We start from the raw sequence: 27,136 nt of genomic DNA on the forward strand, positions 1-27,136 counted from the left end.
TGTCAGAAGTTATGTTTACAGTTATACAAATTTGCCTAACAAAGGAAAAAATGCTTAACGTTTTGGAAAGTTTATCTCTTTCCGTCGTCGGAAGCAAAAAAAAATACAAAGAATAAGAAAAAAACTATTTAAAATATTTAAATTCAGCTATTCGAGAACACTTTACTTTTTTTAAAACAGATACGTCTACAAGAAACCGTTGACGTTCTGTTAAAATGACATTATATCAAGTTAAACTTCAAAGTTAACAATTACTACCTGATAACAATAATTACTTAATAAGGTAAAACCAAAAAGCCCCAAACTTTCTGTATGATTATTTTTAATTTTTACGTATGTTATGTTTATTTATGTTATGTTCTTTAAAATCAAAGAAGCGATTGCCATACAATACTAAGATCTACAGATGCATGAGAAATACATTTATTTTTATTAGATTGAATTAAAAAAGCCTCTTTTATTTTTCTTTTAGAGGCTATCGCTTCTTTTATTATAATTTTGGGGTTATTAAATTTTATTCTGTGCCCTGTGTTCCATGAATGCTGACAAATCTTAGAGTTGTGAAAATCTCCCTTTCTTAAATAATCTTTATGTTCTTTAATTCTAACATTTAAGGGTCTAGATTTTTTTTCTTTGTTAGGCAAATTTGTATAACTGTAAACATAACTTCTGACAAGCAGTGTCCGTTTAGGTTTAACGCAGAAGTGTTTACAAAAAATAACTATTTTATTTTGTAGATTTTCTTGCAGTGCAGTGGCGAAATACCCATAAAAGCTTTTTTGGAGAGATATTTAATTTATGTCAATGATGACAGGTATTAATAATTTCGATTCAAAATATCTCGAGAACCATTACTCGTAGCGATTTTTACCAAGAGACCTTTTTTACGTAAAAAATGTCGTAAATGTATATTTTTTACACAATACTTTTATACAGGTACGGAGGAAAACTTCTGACTCTTCAAACCAGTTAAAGAAATATGTAAGTGGCGCCCTCTACAAGTAAGAGTCATATTGACATCAAAATCAAATTTCTCATGTAAAAAAAACTCCCAGACACTAATTTTTATCCGAATATTGATGTTACTTCAGAAATTATTTTATTATTATTATTAATTATTATTCTGTCCGTTCTGAGGCTACGGGGTATCCGTGAGAGGGGAAACGATATTCTCTCGATGTTTTTCGAAAAAAAAAATTAGACGACGCGTCCCATCAATAAAAATTCGACAAATTTGCAAGTAGCCAATGAAATGAGTGGGCGGAGCGATTTGCCGTGACGTACTCGTCAAGTCGACGTATAAAATATATTGCTGTTTATTTAAACGTTTTTTGTCCGCATTCCTTTCATAGACACAGATCCAGCAGACGAACTGTACACCCTCTATCTCCGAAACTAAGCATTCGAGGACATATAAACTCACCGGCAAAAAAAACCGTCCACTAAAAACTTGACCAAATTTCAAACTTGGATTTCTCGCGAACCACTCATTAGATTTTGAAGATTTTTTTAAAGATTGTAAATTAATTCCTTTTTAACAGATGCTATATCAGAAATGTTTATTCCGAATTTATTTTGAGCAAATACAGGGTACAACAATAAGACGAAGTTTTTTGTCCGAACTTTGTAACACCCTGTAGGGTGATGCAGCGGTAGTAGCTATTGCTAAATTAAATCACATTGTAGCCTCATCTTTTGTGAGCATTTTGTTTTTTTAATCACCACATTATCTCTTTTTGTATTGGAGATATGCTGTTTTAAAACGAACGTCTCGGAAAAATGCTTCGCAATCATCAAAATCTAATGAGTTGTTCGCGAGAAATCCAACTTTGAAATTGGGACTAGTTTTTAGTGGCCGTTTTTTTTTGCCGGTGAGTGTATTTATATGAACTTTTTTTATTTATTTTTATCTGCAGAATATACCTTTTAAGAGCAACACACACAAAAAACATAACTTTCTTCACGCACCTTTCACTGTTGGACAATCTCCTCCCGTACAATTCCCAGCTAATTTCCGGAGTGGGGTTTCCACTGGCGATACACTTGAGGAAAACGGAGTTTCCCGGCTGCACGGTTTCCTCGTTGAAGGCGTGGCGGATTTGGGGCGGTTCGAATCTGCCGCCAAGCTTCAATTCGGCTGTGGCCTCGGCACTTTCCTGGTCGTTGCGTATGAAACACTGGTACATGCCCTTGTCTTCTTTTCGTACGGCGTCGATTTTGAGCACTGCGTCGGTATGGTCGATCTTGTTGCCGTCTTTCATCCAGGAGATGGTCTTGATTGGATTACCTGGATAATGAAACATTATTTTTCTACGACTATAGCCTAGAAAATGCAGTTTGACACACGGAAAACTCGATCTGAAATTGGCGTTTTGCAAGCTGTTGTGTGCTAAGAATTTAGCGCACGACATGTGTCATTTTGCACACGACATGTGCCAATTTTTTTTAACCTCCAATGAAATTTACATCACAAATTATTTTACAAAACTGGCAAAAATTGAGTGAGTCTGCTGCTAATTTGTAGTCGTTCGAAAACTCCTTTGTACACTCGTTCGACTTGTGGCTCTTGCCTGCGGCTCGAGCCAACAAACTGTCGAACTCGTGTGCAAAACGTCGTTTTCGAAACTCGTTGTTTAATATACTATAACATAATGACACAAAAACAAACTGTCAGAGTTTTGTTAACTTTGTCTACTAATTATTCATTAGTAGATTCATTCAGAACCTCGCAATTAGTGAAATAAATTAGTGGTTTCAATTAGCGTAGAAGTGTGTTCCTTTAATTTCAACGTAAGCTTTTAGAACGTCAAAATTAGTGGTAGACAATGTAGACATTTTCAATTAGTAGAAAAAGTTATCAAACTTTTAACTTTTCCACTAATTATAATTTCCAAAACTTGCGAGAAATATTATTTTGGCCTTTGATTATCTCCGATCAAGAGAAATTGTGGTTAGAAATCGAAAGTTGATTGTTTTATAAGCTAAATGATAGTTAACTGAAAAATATAAAGTGTAATTGAAACCACTAATTGAGAGGTTCTAAACGAAGCTTGAAAATTATTACCACTAATTTTTACGTTCTGAATGCTTACACTGAAATTAAAGGAACAAAAAACTATGGCAATTGAACCACTAATTTATTCCACAAATTTTGAGGTTCTGAATAAAGCTAAGAAGTCTGTATATCTATGGGTAGAAACATTTTTTTTTCAACGTCACAGAAGTAATAATTTTTGCGACGTGATTGACAATATAAAAAGATAATTTTAACGCCTAGGTATAAAAGTAAACCACTTTTACGTCTAGGCACAAAAGTACAAATATACAGGGTGGTCCGAATTGTATTCCGGAAACTTCGGCAGCATATTCTGCAGATAAAAAAAAATTCTTATAAATTTATGTCTTAGAATGCTTAGTTTCGGAGATACAGGATATAGAAGTTTCATTTTTATTTCGATTTTTTCCAAATAATTTTTGAAGTAACGTCAATATTTGGATGAAAATTGGTGTCTGGAAGTTTTGTGACATGTGAAATTTGATTTTGATGTCAATATGACTGCAAGGGGCGCCACCTAGATGTGTTTTAACTGTTTTGAAGAGTAATAAAAAAAAGCCCTCTACTACTAGTAGTCATATTGACATCAAAATCAAATTTCTCAAGCCAAAAAACTGACAGACGCTAATTTTTATCCAAATATTGACGTTACTTCAGAAATTATTTGGAAAAATCGAAATAAAAATGGAACTTCTACACCCTGTATCTCCGAAACGTCGTATTTTAGGACATATGTTTATACGAACTTTTTTACTTATTTTTATCTGCAGAATATGCTGCCGAAGTTTCCGGAATACAGCTCGGACCACCCTGTATAAAAATTACTTAAAATATATTACTTTAAAAAAATTATTTGTGACGTTTGAAAAAAATAGCATGTTCTATTCGGATTAAAAATGTAATTTTTATGTCACAACCTGTGACGTCAGTCAAACGTACACCATCGCCACAAAAAGTATCACTTTTTCTCGTAATAAAACAATATACTATTATTCAGGCAGTGGCATTAAAGAATAGAAGCATTTTACGGCATAGTAAAGGTGCGATTTCGGTGCCGCGGCTGGCTGCGGCGGCTAGCAGCTGCGTCTCCAGCCGCTGCACTGGTTTGTACAGCATGGTACATGGTACAAAAATTATATTGTTCAATTGCCACTAATAAAAAAGACATAAAATAAGGAAGAATCAGGACATAACCCCAAAAGTTATGTCAAATCATCGAGCTTGACATTTGAAAAATTATTTCAAATTATATTTATTGTCATCTGTTTGAAAATTTGAAATTGGCGCGCGGAGCTTGCCGACCAATGGTGCCGTTTATCACCTGTGACGTAGTGATCAACCTGCGCAATATCATACCTTGTATTCTTTGTATCATGTTTGTACAGTTTCAAATGGAACCAATTTGGCTTGCGCAGCGCGACTAAGCTGCGACTGACCGAGCTGCTGTTCGACTGCTCGCGAAGCAGTCGAGCGGCTGAAATCGTAGTTGATTAGGGCAAAAAATGGCGCCATTTACGTCAAATGACAATGAAATTTAATCAACGAAATACAAAAATATCCCGTAATTTATAATTATGAAAACAAAAATTACAAAAATTTTGTTATTAAAGAAAATTGTTGGAAAAAGGTCGACAAAGAATTAAAAAAATGGAAATACCCTTCCTCGCGTCGCCTTTTGAACATTTCATCTAATTTACACCTTTTTCTAGATAACATTTAGTAAAATTCTTCTTCATATTCCTCTTCTTCTAATAAAATTAATGTTATCAAATCGTCGTAATCCAAATTTTTAATAAACCCCACGAAATTTAAAATGACAAAAATGCTACAGTCCGCAGTCAACGGCTACCTAGAACTGCGGCTACAGCTGCCGCGACCAGCGTCTCTAGTCGCGCAGCTCGAGCAGCACCACCGAAATCGCACTTTAAGTGCTTCAAAAACTTGATTAATCTCATACCTTCCAATTTGCAGGTAAACACAGCGGGCCTTCCAAAATCTACAGTCTGTACTTTCGGCTCGATACTCGCTTTCAATGGTGCAGTAACTGTGAGTACCGTCTCCACACTCTCTCCTCCAACAGAGTTATTCACCACGCACAAGTACTTCCCCGAATCATCAACCTTTGCTTCTCTAATGATCAGCGTACCGGCAACTTGCTTCACTCGATCGTCCAGCGCCACAGCTTGTTTTCTAGAAGTACCCTCGATGAACTTGTACCACCTGAAACAAGAGAAAATTGGTTTAGTTTATGAACAACAAAAAAATAGCAGGAATGGAATAAAAATTCGAGATGGGATACATTTTTTACCTAAATGTCGGTACTGGGAAAGCTTGAGCGGGGCACAAAGCTACGGCAGTTTCGTTTAAAGCCTTTGTTTGGATATCGATAGTTCTAGAGCTGACACGAGGTCCAACAGATCCAGTTGGTTCTGGAAAGAAACCCATAAAGATGTGTTCAGAATGTTGTAAAGGGGTACCACTTGCTTAGTAGGTTTTTGAAGAAGAAATATGGAACTATTTGAAAGAGGCAACATTGAAGGGATACAAGGATTACTCTATCTACATTACAAAAGAATGTTTCATAGAACAACACAAAAATTACCTGCATTTACTCACCAATCATTAAGCTTTTAAGAGTTAACCTTTAAATAAGTTCTTAATCTTTTAAATATTTACAGAAGTTGGAATAGTGTCAAGCTAACCAACATTGCTATACAAGAAGTATAAAAAATTTCTAGAATTTGTCGAAAACTTTTCGAAATACAGGGTCGCTGTTATGTATGAAAACGATCGATTATTAGGTAAAATATAGGAGGTACCGCAAAAAGTTAAATACAAAAGTTATAGCATTTTTAAATATCTATTAGCGAGTAATAATTTTAAGTATACAGGATCGGTCATAAAGTCGTGACACAAAAAAGTTTTATATTTTTAAATAGAACCCCCTGTATATTACTGCGTATTTCAATTCTTCCTTCAATTCTAAGCAAAAATCGAGATAGACACAATGTACCTCAAACGAACCGTTTCCGAGTTATTGACTTTTGAAAATATCACTTTAACAATTTAATTTAATTAATTTCGATATGTTCAGTTTCATTTAACGATGCGATTCTGTCGAAACTGTGATACTTTATAATATTTGACATTAGTTCTCAAGTTAGCATTTATAGATGTATAAAATGAGATTATATCAAGTCTGGAAATTACAAAATTTTTGTTGGTTTTAGGTACATTGTGTATTTCGATTTTTTCTTAGAATTGAAGGAAGAATTGAAATATGCAATTCCATTTAAAAAAAATGAAACTTTAATGTGCCACGACTTTACGACCGACCCTGTATACATTTATTACTCGCCAAAGACATTTAATAACCCTATAATTTTTGTATTTAACTTTTTGCGGTACCTCGTATATTTTACCTGATAATCGATCGTTTCCATACATAACAGCGACCCTGTATATTCATCAAATAATATCCCAATTATCCTACACAACCAAAAACATATTAAAAACAGTAGACACCAAAAAGAAAGCCTAATCGGAAGAAGCTATTTTTTCGAGGAAAATCAGAAGTTTGATGTAAATCTTTTTATTATAGTTCCTGAGCCAAAAATTACAAAGAAAAGACACTACAATATGTACAATTTGTTGACTACCTTAAATATTTGTACTTACAACATTGGATTTTATTTTTAATCACAACACCTTCATTGAAGATTCTCTATTACAAATCTACAGCAGTACTTACTTGAATTTTGGAACAGGGTATCCTGTTACATCACATGATATAACAATGTCCTTCGTAGATGGTACTTCCAGCACAATACTCCCATCGATCTTACGACCAGAAGATTTAGGTGCAACGTTATTTGTGGGTTCTAACAGAAATACATTTAAAAAAGGATAATTTTATTTACCTATATTTGGGAACGGGGAACCCAGAAACTTCACAGGGCATTATAATGTCGTTTTTCAGTGAGACTTCTTGATAGATATTTCCGCCATATTTTCGAACTGAAGATTTTGGTGCCACGTTACTAGTAGGCTCTGTTTTAAAAATGGATTTAAAAAATGAGATACCAATAACAGAACCTGAACTATGGGATAGGATAGTCGTACTATATAACGGCAATGTAATTGGTGGGTTAAGGAATAATCTTTGTTAAAATTTAAAAAAAAAGAAATATAAAATAACCTATAATAATTTAACTACTAATATCCAAAATTATTACTTACTAAATCCTATAAATTCTGCTATGAGTTTTCTAGCCAATGCGTCTGCTCAATATATTGCTATATTTTCACTACTACTTTTTTCAAAACGTTGGGATTTGTAAAATAGATCATCATAAGGGAAATCAAAAACTGGACTAAACACCAGTTCTTATCCATAGGACAAGGAAAAAAGACTCTACAAGAGAGTCTAGAGCATGCATTATGCCTTGAGCAAATGAAAATAAAGTTAATAAACATATATTTTAAGAGTCCTCATAGGAATTTGGAAATTCCACTGTCATCTAGACAAAATCTCACCAGCTGAGGAGATGAGCAGACATAGTATAGGTTATATGATGAGATGATCAACTATACACATAGTCTTGAGAGCAACGCATGAGAGCATTATATTTCTGCTCATTTCCAAAAAATGCTGATCTTGAAAGCTAAAACACCATCATGAGAGAGACTTATAATAATGAGCTCATATGGGCCTAGAACATAGGACTCTTTTTTTCAACACCAATAACAATATAAAAAAATGTTTGGCCAAACAAAGCATTTTTGCAGAGTCTAAATTTTATGTTGCATTCATCGATCTAACAAAAGCCTTCGACTCTGTGAACAGAGATGCGCTTTGGGCAATTATGAAAAAGTTCGGAGTACCCAACAAATTTCTTACAGTGTGTAAAAGCCTCCATAACAACAAGTCAAGAGTGTCATATCATGGATCACTGAGCGACCCATTCCTAACAAATACAGGAGTTAGGCAGGGGTGTGTCTTAGTGCCTCTCCTATTCAACATATTCATGGCAGCGCTCTCAATTATAGTGGACAGCAAACTGCAGGAGAGAGGTTTGGGCATTAGATACAAATATGACGGCGGTTTGTTCAACATAAAAAGACTCAGGGCAAAAACACGTACAAAATTTATCACAGAACTTCAATACGCTGACGACTGCGCTCTAGTTGCAAACACGGTACAACAATTGCAAGAAATGTTGAACACATATATCTGGGCATACGAGGCTCTGGGTCTTAAGCTAAACATCGACAAAACTAAAATCATGTGCACTCCCCCGGAAGATCACAACAATGCTATAAAAATTGGAGAAGAACTATTGGAATATGTACCGGAATTGAATTACCTTGGCAGTTTGATTTCGGAAAAGGCCAATATTGACTCTGAAATTCAGCGCAGGATTAGTAGCGCCTCAAGAGTATTCTGGAAATTAAAAGACAGAGTCTTCTACAATCATGACTTGACTACAAAAACAAAACTTGCAGTGTACCGAGCAATTATAATCCCCACCATGTTATATAGGATTGAAACCTGAGTGCCCTACCGCCGACACATGAACGCATTAAACAAGTTGCAACAGAGACACCTTACACAACTCTTAAGAATCCGGTGATTCCATCATGTCTTAAACGTATCGGTCCTTGAAAAAGCTAACAGCGAGAGTATTGAAGTCATGGTCACAAAATCCCGATTAAGATGTGCTGGTCACATATGCAGAATGCAAGAAAACCGCATACCAAAATCTCTGCTTTACGGTGAGCTTGTAGGCGGTAAGAGGAGGCCGGGTGGACAACTGAAAAGGTACAAGGACATTTTCCACGAAAACTTAAAGGGCATTAACATGCAGAATGAGTGGGAAAAAGCTGCTCACGATAGAACTCAATGGAGAAGAGTTGTAAACTCAGTTAACAGCGACAACCAAAAAGAGGCAACAAAGCAATGAGATTTTTGAATGTCCGGAGTGCGGTAGGCAGATAACATCGCGTATCGGGCTTTTCAGTCACAGAAAAGCTCATGAAAGAAAACGGCTTGCGTGACCATCTTCTTTATTGTCGAATACTCTTCAGCGAGTAACGGCTGTATGTATGTATTTTGCAGAAATGAACTAATGACTGTGAAATTATCATTAATATAAATTAAATAATAATAGACAAAGAAAATAAAGTCCTCCTAAATCAAATCATCTAGCTACAAAAGGAGAAAACACTCCACTAACTGAACCAGAACTTTTCTGCTTCCGAAGTGGAAACCAACTTAAAACTCCAAACTGAAGAACCTGCAAGACTCGATCCGTAACCTGGAATGGGAATTCTTCAACGGTCCAAGACACTCGAAGAAATTTCTCAGGACTTGCAACCGAGAAAAATCAAATATTTTCCTTGATTTAAGTAAGAACAATCCTCGGATTGTCACGGGGTCCAACAGGACGCTGTCTCCTCAATGAACACTTCAGTAGATTGAAGCAAAAAACAACGGCCAATGCAGATTCTGTGGGGAAAATGGGAAACACCTAAAAACCTCATCACTGAGTGCGCCGAGACGACAACCATTCGTGCTATAAACTTTGGTATGAGTGCTATCGGAGATGGAGAACTAACCTCTGTAAAACCGTCCCAAATACTGGATTTTGTCAAACCCCTGAGACTGTATGATAATGACTCAGAAAAAGGGGACACAATAGATTTATAACGTCGTCGCGGTGATTAACTTCCATCTTGAATCTTGATCCATTTTTTCCAGATATCATCTAAGTGAATAGTGCTTAGTGCTTATTAAAATTACTCTTAGAAATCATAAATCTTCGATTTAAATTAAGATTCTTCTTTGGTTTGTCTCTAGTTTAGTCTGTTGTTTTTTTTTTCAGTAGACTCCATTCGTTTATGAAACAAATATTATTGATAAATATATGTTTTTTTAGGAAAAAATAAGTGAGAGGTCAATTTTTCAGACTTTTTAGCTTGTGTATTAGATACTATTAACCATTTGGTCTAAAAAAAATGATTTAATGAGGAACATCAAGCAAAAAAAGCGAAGCAATATGTTATAATTTTTGGTAGACATTATTTGCAAGAAAAGCTAGATCTGATTATGCTCGAATGTATATGTTAAGCAAGCAAAAGCGTACTTTATATTCATCTACAAAAACTTACTTAAAAATAGGGTTTGGATAACCAACAACGGGGCACAGGATAACCCCATCCGTGTGTTGTGGAAAAGTAGCTAGTCTCCATGGGATGGGTTCCCCGACGAGTTTTGGAGGTAAATTATTTGTAGGTTCTGAAACGAACCAATACAAAATTAAGAACTTAATTATATTAGGGGAAGACAAAATTATCGAAACAGCCATCCAAAGTAAATGGTTATTTTAATAATAAGCTACACTAAGAAATTCTGATATACTTTTATTTTATTTTACAGTATTTTGCAATTCTGTGTGAAATATTTAATGCTGGAAACTATAAAAGTTTTCGAATTTTTTTTTTCCAACTTTAACATTAATGGCTATTGATCACTAAGGATTGTAACATTAATACTCATTATTATTTTTTGCAAGATTGTTGCAAATTTCACTTGAAATGAACCCTGCTTTTTTAAATTTATGCTAGTTTTTTCAATGAAGCTCTTCCTCAATAACTTGAGTTTCTGATTATTTGACGTGTTGCCAACAACTCAACACAACTCGAAACATCATTGGAAAGAGTGAAGAATTAAAAACAAAACATTTTTATTGCAAATACTAACAGCATTTTCAGCAAACTGTGTATAAAGATCAAGACAATCTGCAACCTTTAATTTTTTTTTCTTAAAATATTGATATACCCATTGAATAACTTTAAAATCTAGTGACTATCCCACAAATGAATGCAATTTTTGAAATAATTTTGTAACTTTCTTTGTTACTTAATAATTAAGTAACATCATAATTATTATGATGACTCTATAACTTTCTTTCTCTGCGAAATTTTTCGAAAAAGATTTGGTCATTTTTTCATTGGTCTTTCATCTGCAATCAGGCAGAAATTCGCGCTATCGAAAGATGCGTACAACTTATCTTGGATAGGAAGTAATAGCATCAATTCGAAGTTGGTCAATGAATACCTAGAGATGCTTAAATTGCACTCTAGTTGCAAAAACATTACAGCAATTACAAGAAATGTGGAACACTGAGGATTCCTGGACATGAGACTTTGGGACTTGGATGGAAATTAAAAGACAGGGTTTTCTACAATCATGACTTGAGCACAAAAACGAAACTTTCAGTGTACCGAGCAATAATAATACCCACAACATCAAAGCCCTGAGACTTTATGATGAGTTATAACTCAAGAAAAGAGGACGCAATTAAATACTTTAATCAACAATTCCTCATACTTTTTGCTCAAAAAATCATCAAATCGACATAATCATCGACATGTCCACTCAGTAACTTTTTCAGGTTTATTGATTCTAAGCTCATTTTTTCAGGGTTTGTTGATTATAGTATTTAATAACTATGGTAACTTTTTCTGATAAAGTAAAATTTCCAATTTCCTTTTTTTCCATTTTTCCAGATGAAAGAAAGAGACCAAACAGATTTCGAAAATATTCGCAAAGGAAAAAAGTTATAGACTTGTCAAAATTAAGCATAGAAAGTTAAAAAATATTTGAGTAATTCCACTCATTAGTCACTCTGAAACATGTTGGAGATAAGAGAAAATAAAGACAATAAATATTAAAAATTTAATTACTGAATTCTTATCTACCATATTCATAAAATGTAGTTAACTTTCGATTAATATTATAGATTTTTTTTTTATAAAATAACCATATAAATTGATTTATGTCTGTTAAGGAAGATTGGCTACTTAAAATGGAATTTACTTAAGAAACCTTAGCCAAGCTTCCTTTAAAGTATTCTAAACATTAAAATGATGAAGCAAAATGGTACTAGAAACCCCAGATTGGTATCCAAACGCAATTTTAAAGTGTTTTCTACTTCTAACCATGAATGGCATGCAAATTCATACATTACCTGTAGCCTTAAGAGTAAAATAAAGAACTTACAAGTACTTGGGTACTGGATATCCGGTTATTTGACATGTAAGCCAAGCAATCGAATTGAGAGGTACGAACGTGACTTTCCAGCCTTCAAATCTCTCACCGTCTTTCTTTGGTGGTACGTTATTTGTCGGTTCTAAGATATTAGAATACTACGTATAAAACACCAATAAGTTATAGAGATGTTCGGAGATGAGTACCCTTGCTTGAAGTAATCTGATGTTCGGAAGAAAAATTACTTACGAGTATCGTGGTGCTGGGAAAGCTGTTACTTGACAGGTTAACCAGGCAGTACCGCTTTGTGGTACTAACAAAATTTCCCATCCTTCAAACTTTTTGCCGTCTTTTTTAGGTGGGACGTTATTGGTGGGTTCTATGTTGAAACAATGCAAAAATAATAATTCGCTTTAAAAAAAATGGGTGTGTGCTGTAGGCGCATGGTACAAAGAAAACAAGGTATGATCGATAGCGGCTACAATTTCGTTAAGTTTGCGCATGCCACCTGTGACGTCAATCGCCATACAAAAAATATCCATGTCATTCAATTGCCACTAATAAAAAAAGACCTAAAATAGGGCAGAATTAAGACATAACCCCCAAAAGTTATGTCAAATCATCGAGCTTGACATTTGAAAAATTATTTTCACATTTATTATGTCAACTGTTTGACAATTTGAAACTGACGCGCGGAGCTTGCCGACCAATGGTGCCGTTTATCACCTGTGACGTAGTGACCAACCTGCGCAATATCATACTTTGTATTCTTTCTATCATGCTGTATGCGCATAATATTTGAAGTGAAACTTCTTACTATACTCTCCTTTTTTTCTCAGGTAAGATTTCGACAGACGATGACAGAAGAAAAGCAAATGACGTCCAATACCAATCTATTTATTTTACGAAAAAAAGTTTCTATATTTTAAGTTAACTATGGATGGGTTTAAATATAAATCCGTCATACGTCGTCTCTTGTTGTTTTTAACCAGTTTTATTAGTTTATTTCAAAAATGAGAGATCATATTTCAATTTTATTGGTTTGACGGAACGATAAACGGACGCCGATGCATATGAACTCGACTTTGGATTTTTGAGGCTTGGCTTTTATACAGTTTTCTTTTTCACAATATTTTGAAGTAATCACTTATCAATCAAATTTTAAATATATTAATTTCCTGCTATGTGTTCCAGTTGTACCAACTTATTTTTTTTTAAATAAAATAAACTACTTTGAAATTAAAATGACAGACACATCTATCACTATCAAGGATCTTGTCGTTTGACAGACATAACAGCTATTAAATTGAAGGATTTGAAGGACATGTTTGAAAAAGTGAAGTGTTCAAAAAGTAATAAATTAAAAAAAAATTTACGTGTAACAAATAGTTTTATACGTGTAAAATGAAAAATTTATGAATGATTTGATTCACTTTCACAAAATTAATATGAAAATATCAATATTTCTGGACTGCTCACAAAAACACGTCGCGTCTCTACGTATTTCTAACCCGTAGACTGTCTCGCTTCGTGTGTCACGGCCTTGAATGTTTAATCCCCCCATCCAGCGTGTAGAGAGAAGAAGTTTCATTTCAAGAATCAGTAATATTTGTTGGAATAGGGGCAAAAATAGTATATTACACGGAGTATAACTGTCGAAAAATGTATAACAAAAAGATTAATACAGGGTGGTCCGAACTGTATTCCGGAAACTTCGGCAGCATACTCTGCAGATAAAAATAAGTAAAAATGTTCATATAAACGTACGTTCTAAAATGCTTAGTTTCGGAGATACAGGATGTAGAAGTTTCATATTTATTTCGATTTTTTCTAAATAATTTCTGAAATAACGTCAATATTTAGATAAAAAACAGTTGTCTGGGAGTTTTTTGACATGAGAAATTTGATTTTGATGTCATTATGACTCCTAATTGTAGAGGGCGCCACCTAGATATTTTTTAACTTGTTTGAAGAGTAATAACTTTTCGTTCGTACCTGTATAAAACTAGTGAGTAAAAAAATATACATTTACGACTTTTTTTACGTAAAAAAGATATCTTGGTAAAAATCGCTACGGGTAAGGGTTCTCGAGATATTTGGAATCGAAATTATCAATACCTGTCATCATTGACATAAATTAAACACGTTGACTAAATAGTTATTAGACTGAAATCATAAATTTGAAATGTTTTTGTGCGACAACACACAGACATTTTTCACGTAAAAAATCACGGAAATGTGTATTTTTTCACTCAGTAGTTTTATACCAGGTATGGACGAAAAGTTATTACTCTTCAAAACAGTTAAAACACATGTAGGTGGCGCCCCCTACAAATAGGAGTTATATTGACATCAAAATCAAATTTCTCATGTTAAAAAACTCCCAGATACCAATTTTCATCCAAATATTGACGTTACTTCAGAAATTATTTGGAAGAAATCAAAATAAAAATCAAACTTCTACACCCTGTATCTCCAAAACTAAGCAATTTAGGACATACATTTATATGAACTTTTTTACTTATTTTTATCAACAGAATATGCTGCTGAAGTTTCCGGAATACGGTTCGGTCCACCCTGTATAAAAAATCTCGGGAAAACTCAAAATTTCAAAAAGTTGGGTACTGAGGATGAAACAAAATCTGAGATAAAATAAACTCAAGTGGTAGTAGATGAGGGTCTTCAAGAGAAAACGCCACATATATTAATTAAAACACAAAATGGACCTGGGAAATACATCTACTTACAGATATCGTGGTACCGGATATCCAGTAACTTGACAAGTAAGCCAGGCAGTACCGTTCCGATCAACTCTTAATACTTGCCATCCCTCAAACTTTGCCAAGTCTTTTTTGGGACTTACATTATTAGTTGGTTCTGAAATAAATTTTCTGAACTTCAGAATTAAACCAAGTGAGTACCTAGTTGGGATAGGGTATAACTCCTACAGAATTGTAAAAAGCTTATAACATCTGATAAAGGTTATGTATTTATTGACAAACGCTTAAAATTAAGTTCTGAAGAACTGTTATATCTTTGATCCTAAGAGTCATGTGTAACCCTGAAAAAAACTTACAGAAATTTTGGAACAGGGAACCCGCTAACTTGACAGGTCAACCAAGCAGTACCGTTAGTTCCAACATTCAGTATTCTCCAACCTCCAAATTCTTCACCGACTTTTTTAGGAGAAACATTATTTGTTGGTTCTGAGAGAAAAAAAATAAAACCATATTTTATATTTTGAAGTACCTACCGGTATAGTGGGACAGGGTACGCAACCACAGGGCACAAAATATACACAGGATCGTCTATTTTTGTTAGTACCAAAGTATAACGGGCTTTCTGGTCAAGCAATTTGGGAGGAATATCATTTGTGGGTTCTGAGAAACAAAAGATAAAACCATATTATATTTTGAAGTACCTACCTATATAGTGGAACAGGGTACGCAACCACAGGGCACAAAATATAGACAGGATCGTCTATTTTTGTTAGTACCAAAGTATAACGGACTTTCTGGTCAAGCAATTTGGGAGGAATATCATTTGTGGGTTCTGAGAAACAAAAAATAAAACCATATTATATTTTGAAGTACCTACCTATATAGTGGAACAGGGTACGCAACCACAGGGCACAAAATATAGACAGGATCGTCTATTTTTGTTAGTACCAAAGTATAACGGACTTTCTGGTCAAGCAATTTGGGAGGAATATCATTTGTGGGTTCTGAGAAACAAAAAATAAAACCATATTATATTTTGAAGTACCTACCTATATAGTGGAACAGGGTACGCAACCACAGGGCACAAAATATAGACAGGATCGTCTATTTTTGTTAGTACCAAAGTATAACGGACTTTCTGGTCAAGCAATTTGGGAGGAATGTTATTTGTGGGTTCTATTAAATAAATAAATGTTAGAATAGTACCTAAAAACTGGGACTGGGTACCCTACAACGTCGCAGGTGAGCACAACAGTTGAATTAGAAGGAGAAAGGTATATTTTGCCACCATCGTATTTTTGACCAGGAAGTTTAGGTGCTATCTTCCCTGTAGGTTCTGAAATTATTTTTTAGAATATTTAAATGGGAAATTTATATTAGTTCTGGGTACCCTGGCTTACGTCAATGACACAGTCTATATTTTTTTCCAAACTTTAAGAAAAGAGGTCTTCCAAAAATTTTATAAAGATTCATATTTTAGCTCATATATTTATTTGATTTTTAACGTTTTTGAAGAAATTTCAGGAAATGTTTGTAATTAAACGAAATTTTTTCAATAAGTGACATAAATAATACTTTATTAGTTAACAAAGTTAACATCTCAACAGAGATACTATTTTTCAAAACTCTTACCTGAAGACTGGCGTAGGAAACCCTTGTACCATACAAGTGAGTATGGCTATAGACTCTACTCTAACCAATATATTTAAGCTCGAGATACTGATGTCTTTAGCTTTTGGTGCTACCCCTGCTAATGGTTCTAGAAAAAAAACATCATGCAAGGATAGGATTTTCATGCAACCATTTCGAAAGAGACAAATACCTAAATACTGGTGCGGGTAGTCCTTGAGCTGGACAAAGTAACGCAAAACTTTTTCCTATTTCTTTGTCGAAAACTCGAATAAAACCTTTCGATTCTGTGGCGAATGTTGGTGCTTTAAAACCGATAGGTTCTAAAAAACATAAAAAAAACATCTTGTTTAAATATTTGTTAAGGTACCAAAAGGATAGGATACTTTTTTTTGAATCTGTTTGAAAACTTTAATCACCAAAAAATATTTTATAACTTCGTAAATGTTTGACTTAAAAGGACGACAAAACTTTCTACTGTATTTTTATAGAGTGTATTGGTGTGGGTAATCTATGGATAATTATTCTGGATGCAGGGCCATAGTGGCAACCAATAAGGCAATAAAAAATCCGACAAACTAGCAAAGCAAAACTGATAGGAATCCTATCTTGATCCAGAGCCAGTACTAGGAATACCAAAATGTATGACGCATAGTGCAGTAAAATTCTGTATCAGAGAAAAGCAGACCGACCACCAGAGAAGCAGACAAGTAAAGCAAAGTGGTAGGCATAGTAAGGCCTTCCTCCAAGGACCTGATTCTAAAACCACTAAGAAACTGCTAATTTGAATGTGGTAGACAATGGTTCAGTATTAAAACTAAAAGAATTTGTGACTTCCATTTTCTTTATTTATTTTGCTTACACGTAAGCCAAATAAATGCGTATCATATATTTTTCATTTTATTGATTTTATGGAAAGCACTGTTCATTAAAATGTTGTATCCTATGTTATAGGGCTTGTTCCTCTCTACAATTTCCTGTTTCGCAATGTACCGTTTGTGTCGGGGAAGGGATCATAGTTTCATAGTTGTCGATTTTCGAAAGAAATCAGTACGTGTATATTATTTCGAATATTTTTCATTTTATTGATTTTATGGAAAGCACTGTTCATTAAAATATTGTATCCTATGTTATAGGGCTTGTGTCTCTCTGCAATTTCCTGTTTCACAATGTACCGTTTGTGTCCGGGAAGGGATCATAGTTTCATAGTTGTCGATTTTCGAAAGAAATCAATACGTGTATATTATTTCGTATATTTTTCATTTTATTGATTTTATGGAAAGCACTGTTCATTAAAATGTTGTATCCTATGTTATAGGACTTGTTTCTCTCTACAATTTCCTGTCTCACAATGTACCGTTTGTGTCGGGGAAGGGATCATAGTTTCATAGTTGTCGATTTTCGAAAGAAATTAGTACATGTATATTATTTCGTATATTCTTCAATTTATTCATTTTATGGAAAGCATTGTTCATTAAAATGCTGTATCCTATGTTATAGGGCTTGTGTCTCTCTGCAATTTCCTGTTTCACAATGTACCGTTTGTGTCCGGGAAGGGTTCATAGTTTCATAGTTGTCGATTTTCGAAAGAAATCAATACGTGTATATTATTTCGTATATTTTTCATTTTATTGATTTTATGGAAAGCACTGTTCATTAAAATGTTGTATCCTATGTTATAGGACTTGTTTCTCTCTACAATTTCCTGTCTCACAATGTACCGTTTGTGTCGGGGAAGGGATCATAGTTTCATAGTTGTCGATTTTCGAAAGAAATCAGTACGTGTATATTATTTCGTATATTTTTCATTTTATTGATTTTATGGAAAGCACTGTTCATGAAAATGTTCTATCCTATGTTATAGGGCTTGTTTCTCTCTACAATTTCCTGTCTCACAATTTACCGTTTGTGTCGGGGAAGGGATCATAGTTTCATAGTTGTCAATTTTCGAAAGAAATCAGTACGTGTATATTATTTCGTATACTTTTCATTTTATTGATTTTATGGAAAGCACTGTTCATTAAAGTGTTGTATCCTATGTTATAGGGCCCGTTTCTCTCTACAATTTCCTGTTTCGCAATGTACCGTTTGTGTCCGGGAAGGGTTCATAGTTTCATAGTTGTCGATTTTCGAAAGAAATCAGTACGTGTATATTATTTCGAATATTTTTCATTTTATTGATTTTATGGAAAGCACTGTTCATTAATATGTTGTATCCTATGTTATAGGGCTTGTTTCTCTCTACAAGTTCCTGTTTCGCAATTTTTCCTGTACCGTTTGTGTCCGGGAAGGGTTCATAGTTTCATAGTTGTCGAGCCGTCTCAGATACTGGCTTTTGTTAAAGCCCTGAGACTGTATGATGAGTTATAACTCGTTATAACTCAAGAAACGGGAACACAATAGATCTATAAGGTCGCGGTGATTAACTCTCCTCCTAAACATTCTACATTCTACAAGCCAAATAAATAAAAACAATGGAAGTCCGAAATTCTTTTAGATTTTGAACTGCTAATGTTCAGCATGAATAAACTAAGCCAAAAAGATCATCATATCTACATCTATAAAAATTGTATGGGATTTGTTCACGTTTAAAAAAATGTCTGTAATTTCTTAGGTCAACCAAAAAATTTCTTATCTCAAAATAAGGAGTTAGAACTTACTTAAAGTTAGGCTTGGGAAGAGCTTGTGCAGGACAAAGAAGAGCAAAACTCCGATTGCTGTCTCTTACAAAGGAGAAAGTTTTCGAGTCCGATGAAAATGTAGGTGCCTTGAAACCAATTGGTTCTAAACAGAAGATACAATTTAGTATAGCTACTATTTTTACAGAAACGGGTACCCCTGCTTCTATATTAAGTATAATATAAAATATTTTATATAAAAATATTTTTTTGCTATAAAGCTTCAAAATTTAGGTCATGTAAGAAACTCAATGTGTTATCGTCGCATGCATGTTACGCCTTATGAACAAAGAAGAAGAAGTAAAAAAATAAAACCCTTAAGAGAAAAAAATTAGAATATTTTGCACATGTTATACGAAGTCCTAAATACCAATTACTCCAGAATATTATGGAAGGAAAAATCCAAGGAGGACGTAGTCGGGGCAGAAGACGAACATCATGGCTGAAGAACCTCAGAGAATGGTATGGAATAACACAAGCCAAAATAGAATAAAAATAGCCATGATGATAGCCATGATAGCCTAGAATACAGGTCATGCAACGGTAAATGGAAAGGTCTATGTTGGGAGTTACACTCAGAGATAAAATACCCAATCATACAATACGAAATCGAACAGGAGTAAGAGATGCGGTGATATCTGTCTTACATCTTAAATGGAATTGGGCAGGACATGTGGCTAGGATGACAGATGGACGGTGGACAAAGAGACTTGTGGAATGGAGACCGAGACACGAGGCCTATAGAAGCAGAGGACGACCTCCTAGTCGATGGACAGATGACATTAAGAGGGTGGCTGGAAACTGGATTCAAGTGGCACAAAATAGAAGGAAATGGCTAGAGTTAAGGGAGGCTTTTGTTCAGCAGTGGACGGTATGATGATGATAATGATGATAGCCAACCTCCGTTAGGAGACGGTTACACAATGTCATTTAAAGAAGATATTTTGATAGAACATTTTTTGCAAGACCTTTGTTAAGTGGATCAGCACTGGAACCATTAGCTGAAGAAGTATGATATTCACTTCTAGGGCATAAATATACTATAAAATAGCATTATTCATACAAAAAGTTATATAAAATAACCAGACCTCTTTGAAGTGGATGTTATGTGTTCAAAAGTAAGTAACATATTTACAACAAAAAAAAATAAGAAAACTCAATAAACATTGACTTACTTGAAGTTAGGTTTTGGAAAAGCTTGAGCTGGACACAGAAGAGCAAATGTCTTGTTTTCAGATCGACGTGTGATAAAAATCTGAGACTCGAACGAAAAAGACGGTGCTCTTGATCCAACAGGCTCTAAAGGAACATTTTAGTACTATGAAACCGCGCGATAAACTATAATAGTAAACCCTGGATACCCTTGCTTCCCTGAATAATTAAGATTTACTTTTAGTTTGACAAGACCGATCTATATTGAATTCTTTAGTGTCTGAGAATATATCAGACTCAACAACTACTACAACCACTTGTTGGTTTGGTTTGGGATATATCTGCTAAATTAAAAAGTGCTGGTAGAAAAAAGAGGATTGGTATTAAGCAGGGTATCATAAAACTCTCTTTGATTCTTTCAACTTTTTTGCAAACTGGAAATATCGCACTCAGAATCGCAGTTTGAACGAATTAAAAATACCTGAACTACTACTATACTTACTTATAGTTTGGCTTAGGAAAAGCTTGAGCAGGACATGGTAAAGCTATATTAAATCCACTAGCTCTTTTTAAACTGGATATGTCAGATTCAGAAGAAAGTGCTGGTGGACGGGATCCAACAGGTTCTAGATAAAAGATTTTTCTTATGTATTGTTTTAAGGTGATCTAATAACCTTGCTTCTGTTTGTCTATCGAAGAACGTGAGTTATTGTAGAGGAATGAGCAAGTCCGGTAAACTCTAAGATCACAGTGCTATACGAATGTTGAGAAAAAGCAGGATTTTCAAAGAAGATACTTACTTGAAACTAGGAGCTGGAAAACCTTGAGCTGGACAAAGCAAAGCGAGGTTGGTACTGAAAGACCTTTTCATAGTGAACACTTCAGACTCGGTAGAAAATGAGGGTGCCTTTGAACTAACAGGTTCTAATTCGAATAAAAAACTATATAAAAATCGACATATAAATACTGAAGAGTGATGGGTACCATTGCTTTTGGAAGAAGTAACGAAATTCAAACAATTTTCAAATTTACTTTCAAATAACTTGGTATTGGTATAACTAATTGGTATCGTCAGTAGAGGTTAAGGTACTAGGTTAAGACTGTATTTATAATTCTGTACTGAACTGTACCCATTTATAATATTGTATATATTTTTAGGAATATTTATGTTTGGGACAAGTATGTATTACTTGCCCAGGATCTCTCCTACCAAAAATGACCAGAAGAATTAAGTTAGCATGGAGCACATAATATGGAAGAAACTCAATCATACTCAAGTCTAGAATGCTTATCTTGGTCTGCTGAATTCTTATCTATGCTGGGAGAAAAAAAGGATCGGTATTAGGCAGGGAATGATGAAACTCTATTTAATTCTTTAGACCAGTAGAGTAATGATAATGAATTTATCTAAAGCTTATCTAAAGAAGAAAACATTCGATCAATATTTATTACTAGTCATGGTGCATGGACATTTAAAAGCGTACAACAGATGAATTTCGAAGAATTAAGACACATGGAAGAATAGCAAACCTAAGATAATAACTGAAGATGGAAAGGCTAAAGAAAAAATAAGTGCTAATCAATACAGATCAAAAATATACTTGCTATTTTTGTTTGTAGTTCGAAGCCTTAAAAATATATGTACATACTATTAAAAAATATATGTTACTTCTAAAACACTAAACTTACTTATAATTAGGTTTGGGAAATGCTTGAGCTGGACATAGCAACGCAAAACTGACTCCCCCTGATCTATCCATAGTAAAAATCTTTGATTCTACTGAAAATGCTGGAGCTCTAGACCCTACTGGTTCTATATACATCAGAAAAAACAAAATCCATGACAGGAAAAAACTATTAAACTTACTTAAAGTGAGGTGTAGGGTACCCTTGGGCAGAGCATAATAAGCCAAAGCCTTGTCCTATTGATCTGGTATAAGAAATGCTGGTTGCATCATTCGAAAAGGATGGTGCTTTATACCCGATTGGTTCTAGAAAAATACCAAAATATGGTAATCTTATCTGAGTGTTTGTTAGAGAGAAAAATATTTGGGAATAGAGAAGAATTTGGATATTGAGAAAAATGTTCTTACCTGAATTTTGGAACGGGTAATGCTTGAGCTGGGCACAGTAAAGAAAATCCAAGCTTTTCTTTTGTTACGTAAGAGAATATCTTGGATAATGAGGAAAACGTAGGTGCTTTATACCCAATTGGTTCTAAAAAAATCACGAAAAAATATATTTCATTCTTTTTGAGATTGGTCTAGTTTGAAAAACTTAGTACTATTTTTAACTTAGGAAGTACCTTAGAAGATACCTTGTATAATGAAGAAAAAGTAGATGAACTATAAATAACAGAAACTGAAAAAAGGGAGTTTGAATACCTGAATTTTGAAAAGGGCAAATTGTGATATTGACAAAGTTAAGAAAAGCATAACCTTACTTTTGTTACATAGGAAAATATCTTGAATAATGAGAAAAATATCACCTACATTTTCCCAAATAAAACCAATTGGTTCTAAAAATCACGATAGAAAATATTTTACTTAAATTTTGGGATTGGTAAAATATGAGAATTTTCTAGACTTTCTTTTTTTACATAAGAAAAATAATAAATATTTACAACCAACAGAAACACAGAAAATTGCACTTTAACTGAATTTTAGAATGGTGTAAAGATTAAGCTGGACACAGTAAAGAAAAACTATCATGACTAATATGGAAAATGTAGGTGTTTAAAACCAATGGGTTCTAAAAAAACAAAAATCATTATATTTTATTCAAATTTTGGAATTGACAAAATATAAATATAAAAAATTTAGAACCAATAGAAGCACAGAAAGTATAGTTTATCTGAATTATGGAATGGAAAAACTAGGGCCAAGTACAATAAAGAAATCGATTTTTTTCGTAACACAGAAAAATATTTCGCATTTTGAAAAAAAGTAGATGTTTTCCAAACAATAAATTCTTAAAAAACCTAACAGGAAATAACAGAATAACCATAACAGAATGTAGCTTACCTGAATTTTGGAACGGGTAAGGCTTGCGCTGGACAAAGTAAAGAAAACCCTGAATTTTCCACAGTTTCATAGGAAAATATCTTGGACAATGAAGAAAATGTGGGCTTTTTATAACCGATTGGTTCTGAAATATTAAAGAATATTTGGCAATGGCTGATTTTCACAATCATGAACAAATGATTGGAGCAAAGCATAATCACCAAAAATACTAAAGTAGAAAAATACCTTCATATTTTTAAGTAAATAGCAAAAGAAATAAATGTAATTTTAAGATAATTTAGATACCTGAATTTAGGAACAGGTAAATGATAATAGGATCTGAGCTTTACTCAAAATATATTTCTATCTGATAGATTTTTTGACAAGATGAATAAAACAAAAAGCACTTTACAGAATTATGAACCACTATTCAAAAATCCTTTATCAAAATTATCAAATCCAAATTAAAATACAAACCATCATATAGATATGGACTTCAAATACTTTAGTCGGTAAGTAGTAGACACCAGAAATTCTATATCTACCTAGACTATCAGAATGAATATTATTTCCAATCTTACAGGAACATATTAGAGGGTCATAAGATTTTTCTGACACTAAATACTCAATATACAGGGTGGTACGAACTGTAATCCGGAAACTTCGGCAGCATATTCTGCAGATAAAAATAAGTAAAAAGTTCGTATAAATGTATGTCCTAAGATGCTGAGTTTCGGAGATACAAGGTGTAGAAGTTTCATTTTTATTTCAATTTTTTCCAAATAATTTCTGAAGTAACCTCAATATTTGGATGAAAATTGGTGATGTTTTTATGCCAAAAGTTCAACAGAAACCCTCATTTTTTGCAGAAAAATTTATGATTATTTAAAAAAAATAAAAATTTCCCAAATTTATTATTTCAGTGAAATAACATGGAAATAACTATCTAACTCAACGTGTTTATTTTTCGTCTAAATATCTTAAGAACGGTTGCTCGTAGCAATTTTTACAAAGAGACATTTTTTACGTAAAAAGTCACAGAGATGTATATTCTTTCGCTCGGTAGTTTTATACAGGTACGGACAAAAAGTTATTACGCTTCAAAACAGTTAAAACACATATAGGTGGCGCCCTCCACTAGTAGGAGACATATTGACATCAAAATCATATTTCTCATATCAAAAAACTCCCAGACCCCAATTTTCATCCAAATATTGAGGTTACTTCAGAAATTATTTGGAAAAAATTGAAATAAAAATGAAACTTCTACACCCTGCGTATCTCTGAAACTAAGCATCTTAGGACATACATTTATACGAACTTTTTTACTTATTTCTATATGCAGAATATGCTGCTGAAGTTTCCGGAATACAGTTCGGACCACCCTGTATAGTTTCGTTGGCTTGGATACCGAGAGTCACAGGAGGAACTAAAAGGCAGATGAAATAATCAAACAAGGTTCATCAATGTCATTCATAAGTTCAGAAGACCTCTGCGGCGCTCCAAAAGTAGTTACAAGAATTGCCACAGAATAGTGGGCCAACAAATCTTTAAAATTATAGAAAAAATCATAATAGCAGAGAAAAAATTCTTAGTAGAATGTTAAAAATGTAAAACTTACAGCAGACCTGATAAGCCAAGAAAGGAAGACTGACAAAACTTAGTAGTGGGTTTACAAACAGCTTAAAAGTATCAAAAGCTGATAAGATTGACAAAGCCATATGCAGACATTCCCAATCGCAAGAAGATACGACAGAACACTAATAACTTTTTTATTAGACTTTATGAAAATTATAGGACTGGAGAACATAACTTAATTACTCACCTTACATAAGATAAGATCCCTTAAGTAAGAATAAAGAACTAGGTTTATAACAAAAATAAAATATATTACCTGAATTTAGGAATAGGTAGAGACTGAGCAGGACAAAGCAAGGCAAATCCTTCACCCCCTCTAAATTCGTACGTGAATGACTTTGAAGTTGATGAAAATGTAGGAGCTTTATATCCTATTGGCTCTGTTTAAATAAACAAAAACATCTTAATTTAGTAGGTACCTGAATTTTGGAAAAGGTAAACCCTGCGCTGGGCACAACATTCCAAAACTTTGTCCCTGATTTCGGTCGTAACCCATCAATTTCAAATCGTTGGAAAATGTGGGCTTTTTGTAACCTATTGGTTCTATATTCAAGGTAAAAAATGGGAGTTATTACATGGAAGTTAGTACCTGAAAAATGGGACTGGAAACCCTTGAGCCTGACAAAGTACTGCAACGTCGTAAGTTGCCTCGCGTTCAACTGACTTCAGTTTTGAGTCTATTTGGGTTAGTTTGGGTGCGCGTGTTCCTACAGGCTCTACAAAAGCATTTAGAACAATAGAACAAGTTAAATATGGTCAAGATCTTAAAAACCAAACTGAATTACATGTCTTTTGGAATTAATACCGTATGATCGAAAAAAAAACGGCGGTATAGATGGTTGGGAACTTAATACTAAATCATAGAGAGATTAAAAAAGGAGAGAACGTCTCCAGATACACAAATCTATTTCAAAAAAATTATGGTTTCTCAAATCTTAAACTAAAGACTGTTCAGCCATCATTCAACGTTACGTCATTATTATTTATCAAATACGAGTTTTAGGATGAGTCTGAGATCAGTTCATATTGTTTAGAAAATTTTAAGTACGTTCCTATATTATTGATTGAGCGAGTTCCTTTTTTTTCGGCTTTTATTAATTATTTCTTGAACTCTTCATCAGTTACGATCCCTTTAGTTCCAATCCTTTGCACTGCTGAAATTCCTATTTCTAAAGCATAAGCAACTCGCTATATTATTTAAAAACGTTATAAATTTGTATTTTACATAGGAATATTACACCTTTGCATTGCACTTACTTCATACCGTGCTGGCAACTGTTACTTTTGGGTCGGCATTTACATGTGTGGAAGTAAATCGCATAAGGACGCGACGCGCGACGGTGTGCTGTTGCGGCGTTGCCGATACGCCTTTCCCTATCAAGTAAAGTAAAATCACGATCGCAAACCGCTTATTTTTAATAGACTTTTTTTCAAGAGATAACTAGATAAAATCATTAGACATGTTTCTGAGCATCTCAAATGGAATTATAAGGATATCGTTAGGGTGTCATTTTTTTATAACGAGAGAACGTCAGGCCATAACAGGCCATAACTCAAGAACCACTTTAGATATTGAAACTTTTTTTTTATTTTCAAGATCGGATATTTTACAATATGTTTACATAAGAAAAATTCGATAAGGTTGTTTTTTCTATTCAAAAATTGTAAACAATCCAGCCATTTACTTTTAGAGCATAGCAATTTTCAGCAATCGTGTAATTTTTTTATTGATAAAGATTTTCACATACTGTCTACAAAGAAAATACAGCCAGAAATATTAACAAAGTTCTCGAAAAAACTACAATCTATTATTTCTAATAGATTTCGAGATATCGATTTTTGAATTTAGAGTTCTAATAGCGCGACCACTATCGAACACCCACTCAATTCCACTTATTTTTACCAAAAATGCAAGTATTTCTAGGTTGCACTTAAAAAAATTCAAACTATAGGGAAAATTACAACGACTCGTTAATATAAACAAATTAAGTATCACGAGACGTAATTAAATCGTGAAGCTGAACGCATGACGTACATCTTTCCCTAGAACTTTAAGTACTGACAGAGGTATTGATTGGGTCGACCGGTCAACTGCTACAAATCTGCTATATCCCCTTCCACGTCTCTTAGCGATGTGCACAGTTTCTCGGTTTATTTCATACGTTTGGCAACGTGTTTACTGTCCTCTCTTTGTTCAGTACATTATAAAC

General features: G+C 33.8%; 1 protein-coding gene across 1 annotated transcript in view; it reads right to left on the reverse strand.

The window, feature by feature from the left end:
* Nucleotides 1-27,136, reverse strand: part of LOC115890772 (Down syndrome cell adhesion molecule-like protein Dscam2) — a 196,229-nt gene that overhangs the window by 66,578 nt on the left and 102,515 nt on the right. Inside the window, exons 6-8 of the mRNA XM_030911106.1 lie at nt 12,357-12,486; nt 5,013-5,275; nt 1,969-2,287 (exon numbers count right to left, since the gene is read on the reverse strand). Coding sequence (XP_030766966.1) covers nt 1,969-2,287; nt 5,013-5,275; nt 12,357-12,486 — 712 coding nt within the window. The remainder of the gene's footprint in view (nt 1-1,968; nt 2,288-5,012; nt 5,276-12,356; nt 12,487-27,136) is intronic.

Source organism: Sitophilus oryzae, unplaced genomic scaffold (assembly GCF_002938485.1).
Source record: "Sitophilus oryzae breed Bouriz unplaced genomic scaffold, Soryzae_2.0 scaffold_910_pilon_pilon, whole genome shotgun sequence".
Taxonomy (NCBI): domain Eukaryota; kingdom Metazoa; phylum Arthropoda; class Insecta; order Coleoptera; family Curculionidae; genus Sitophilus; species Sitophilus oryzae.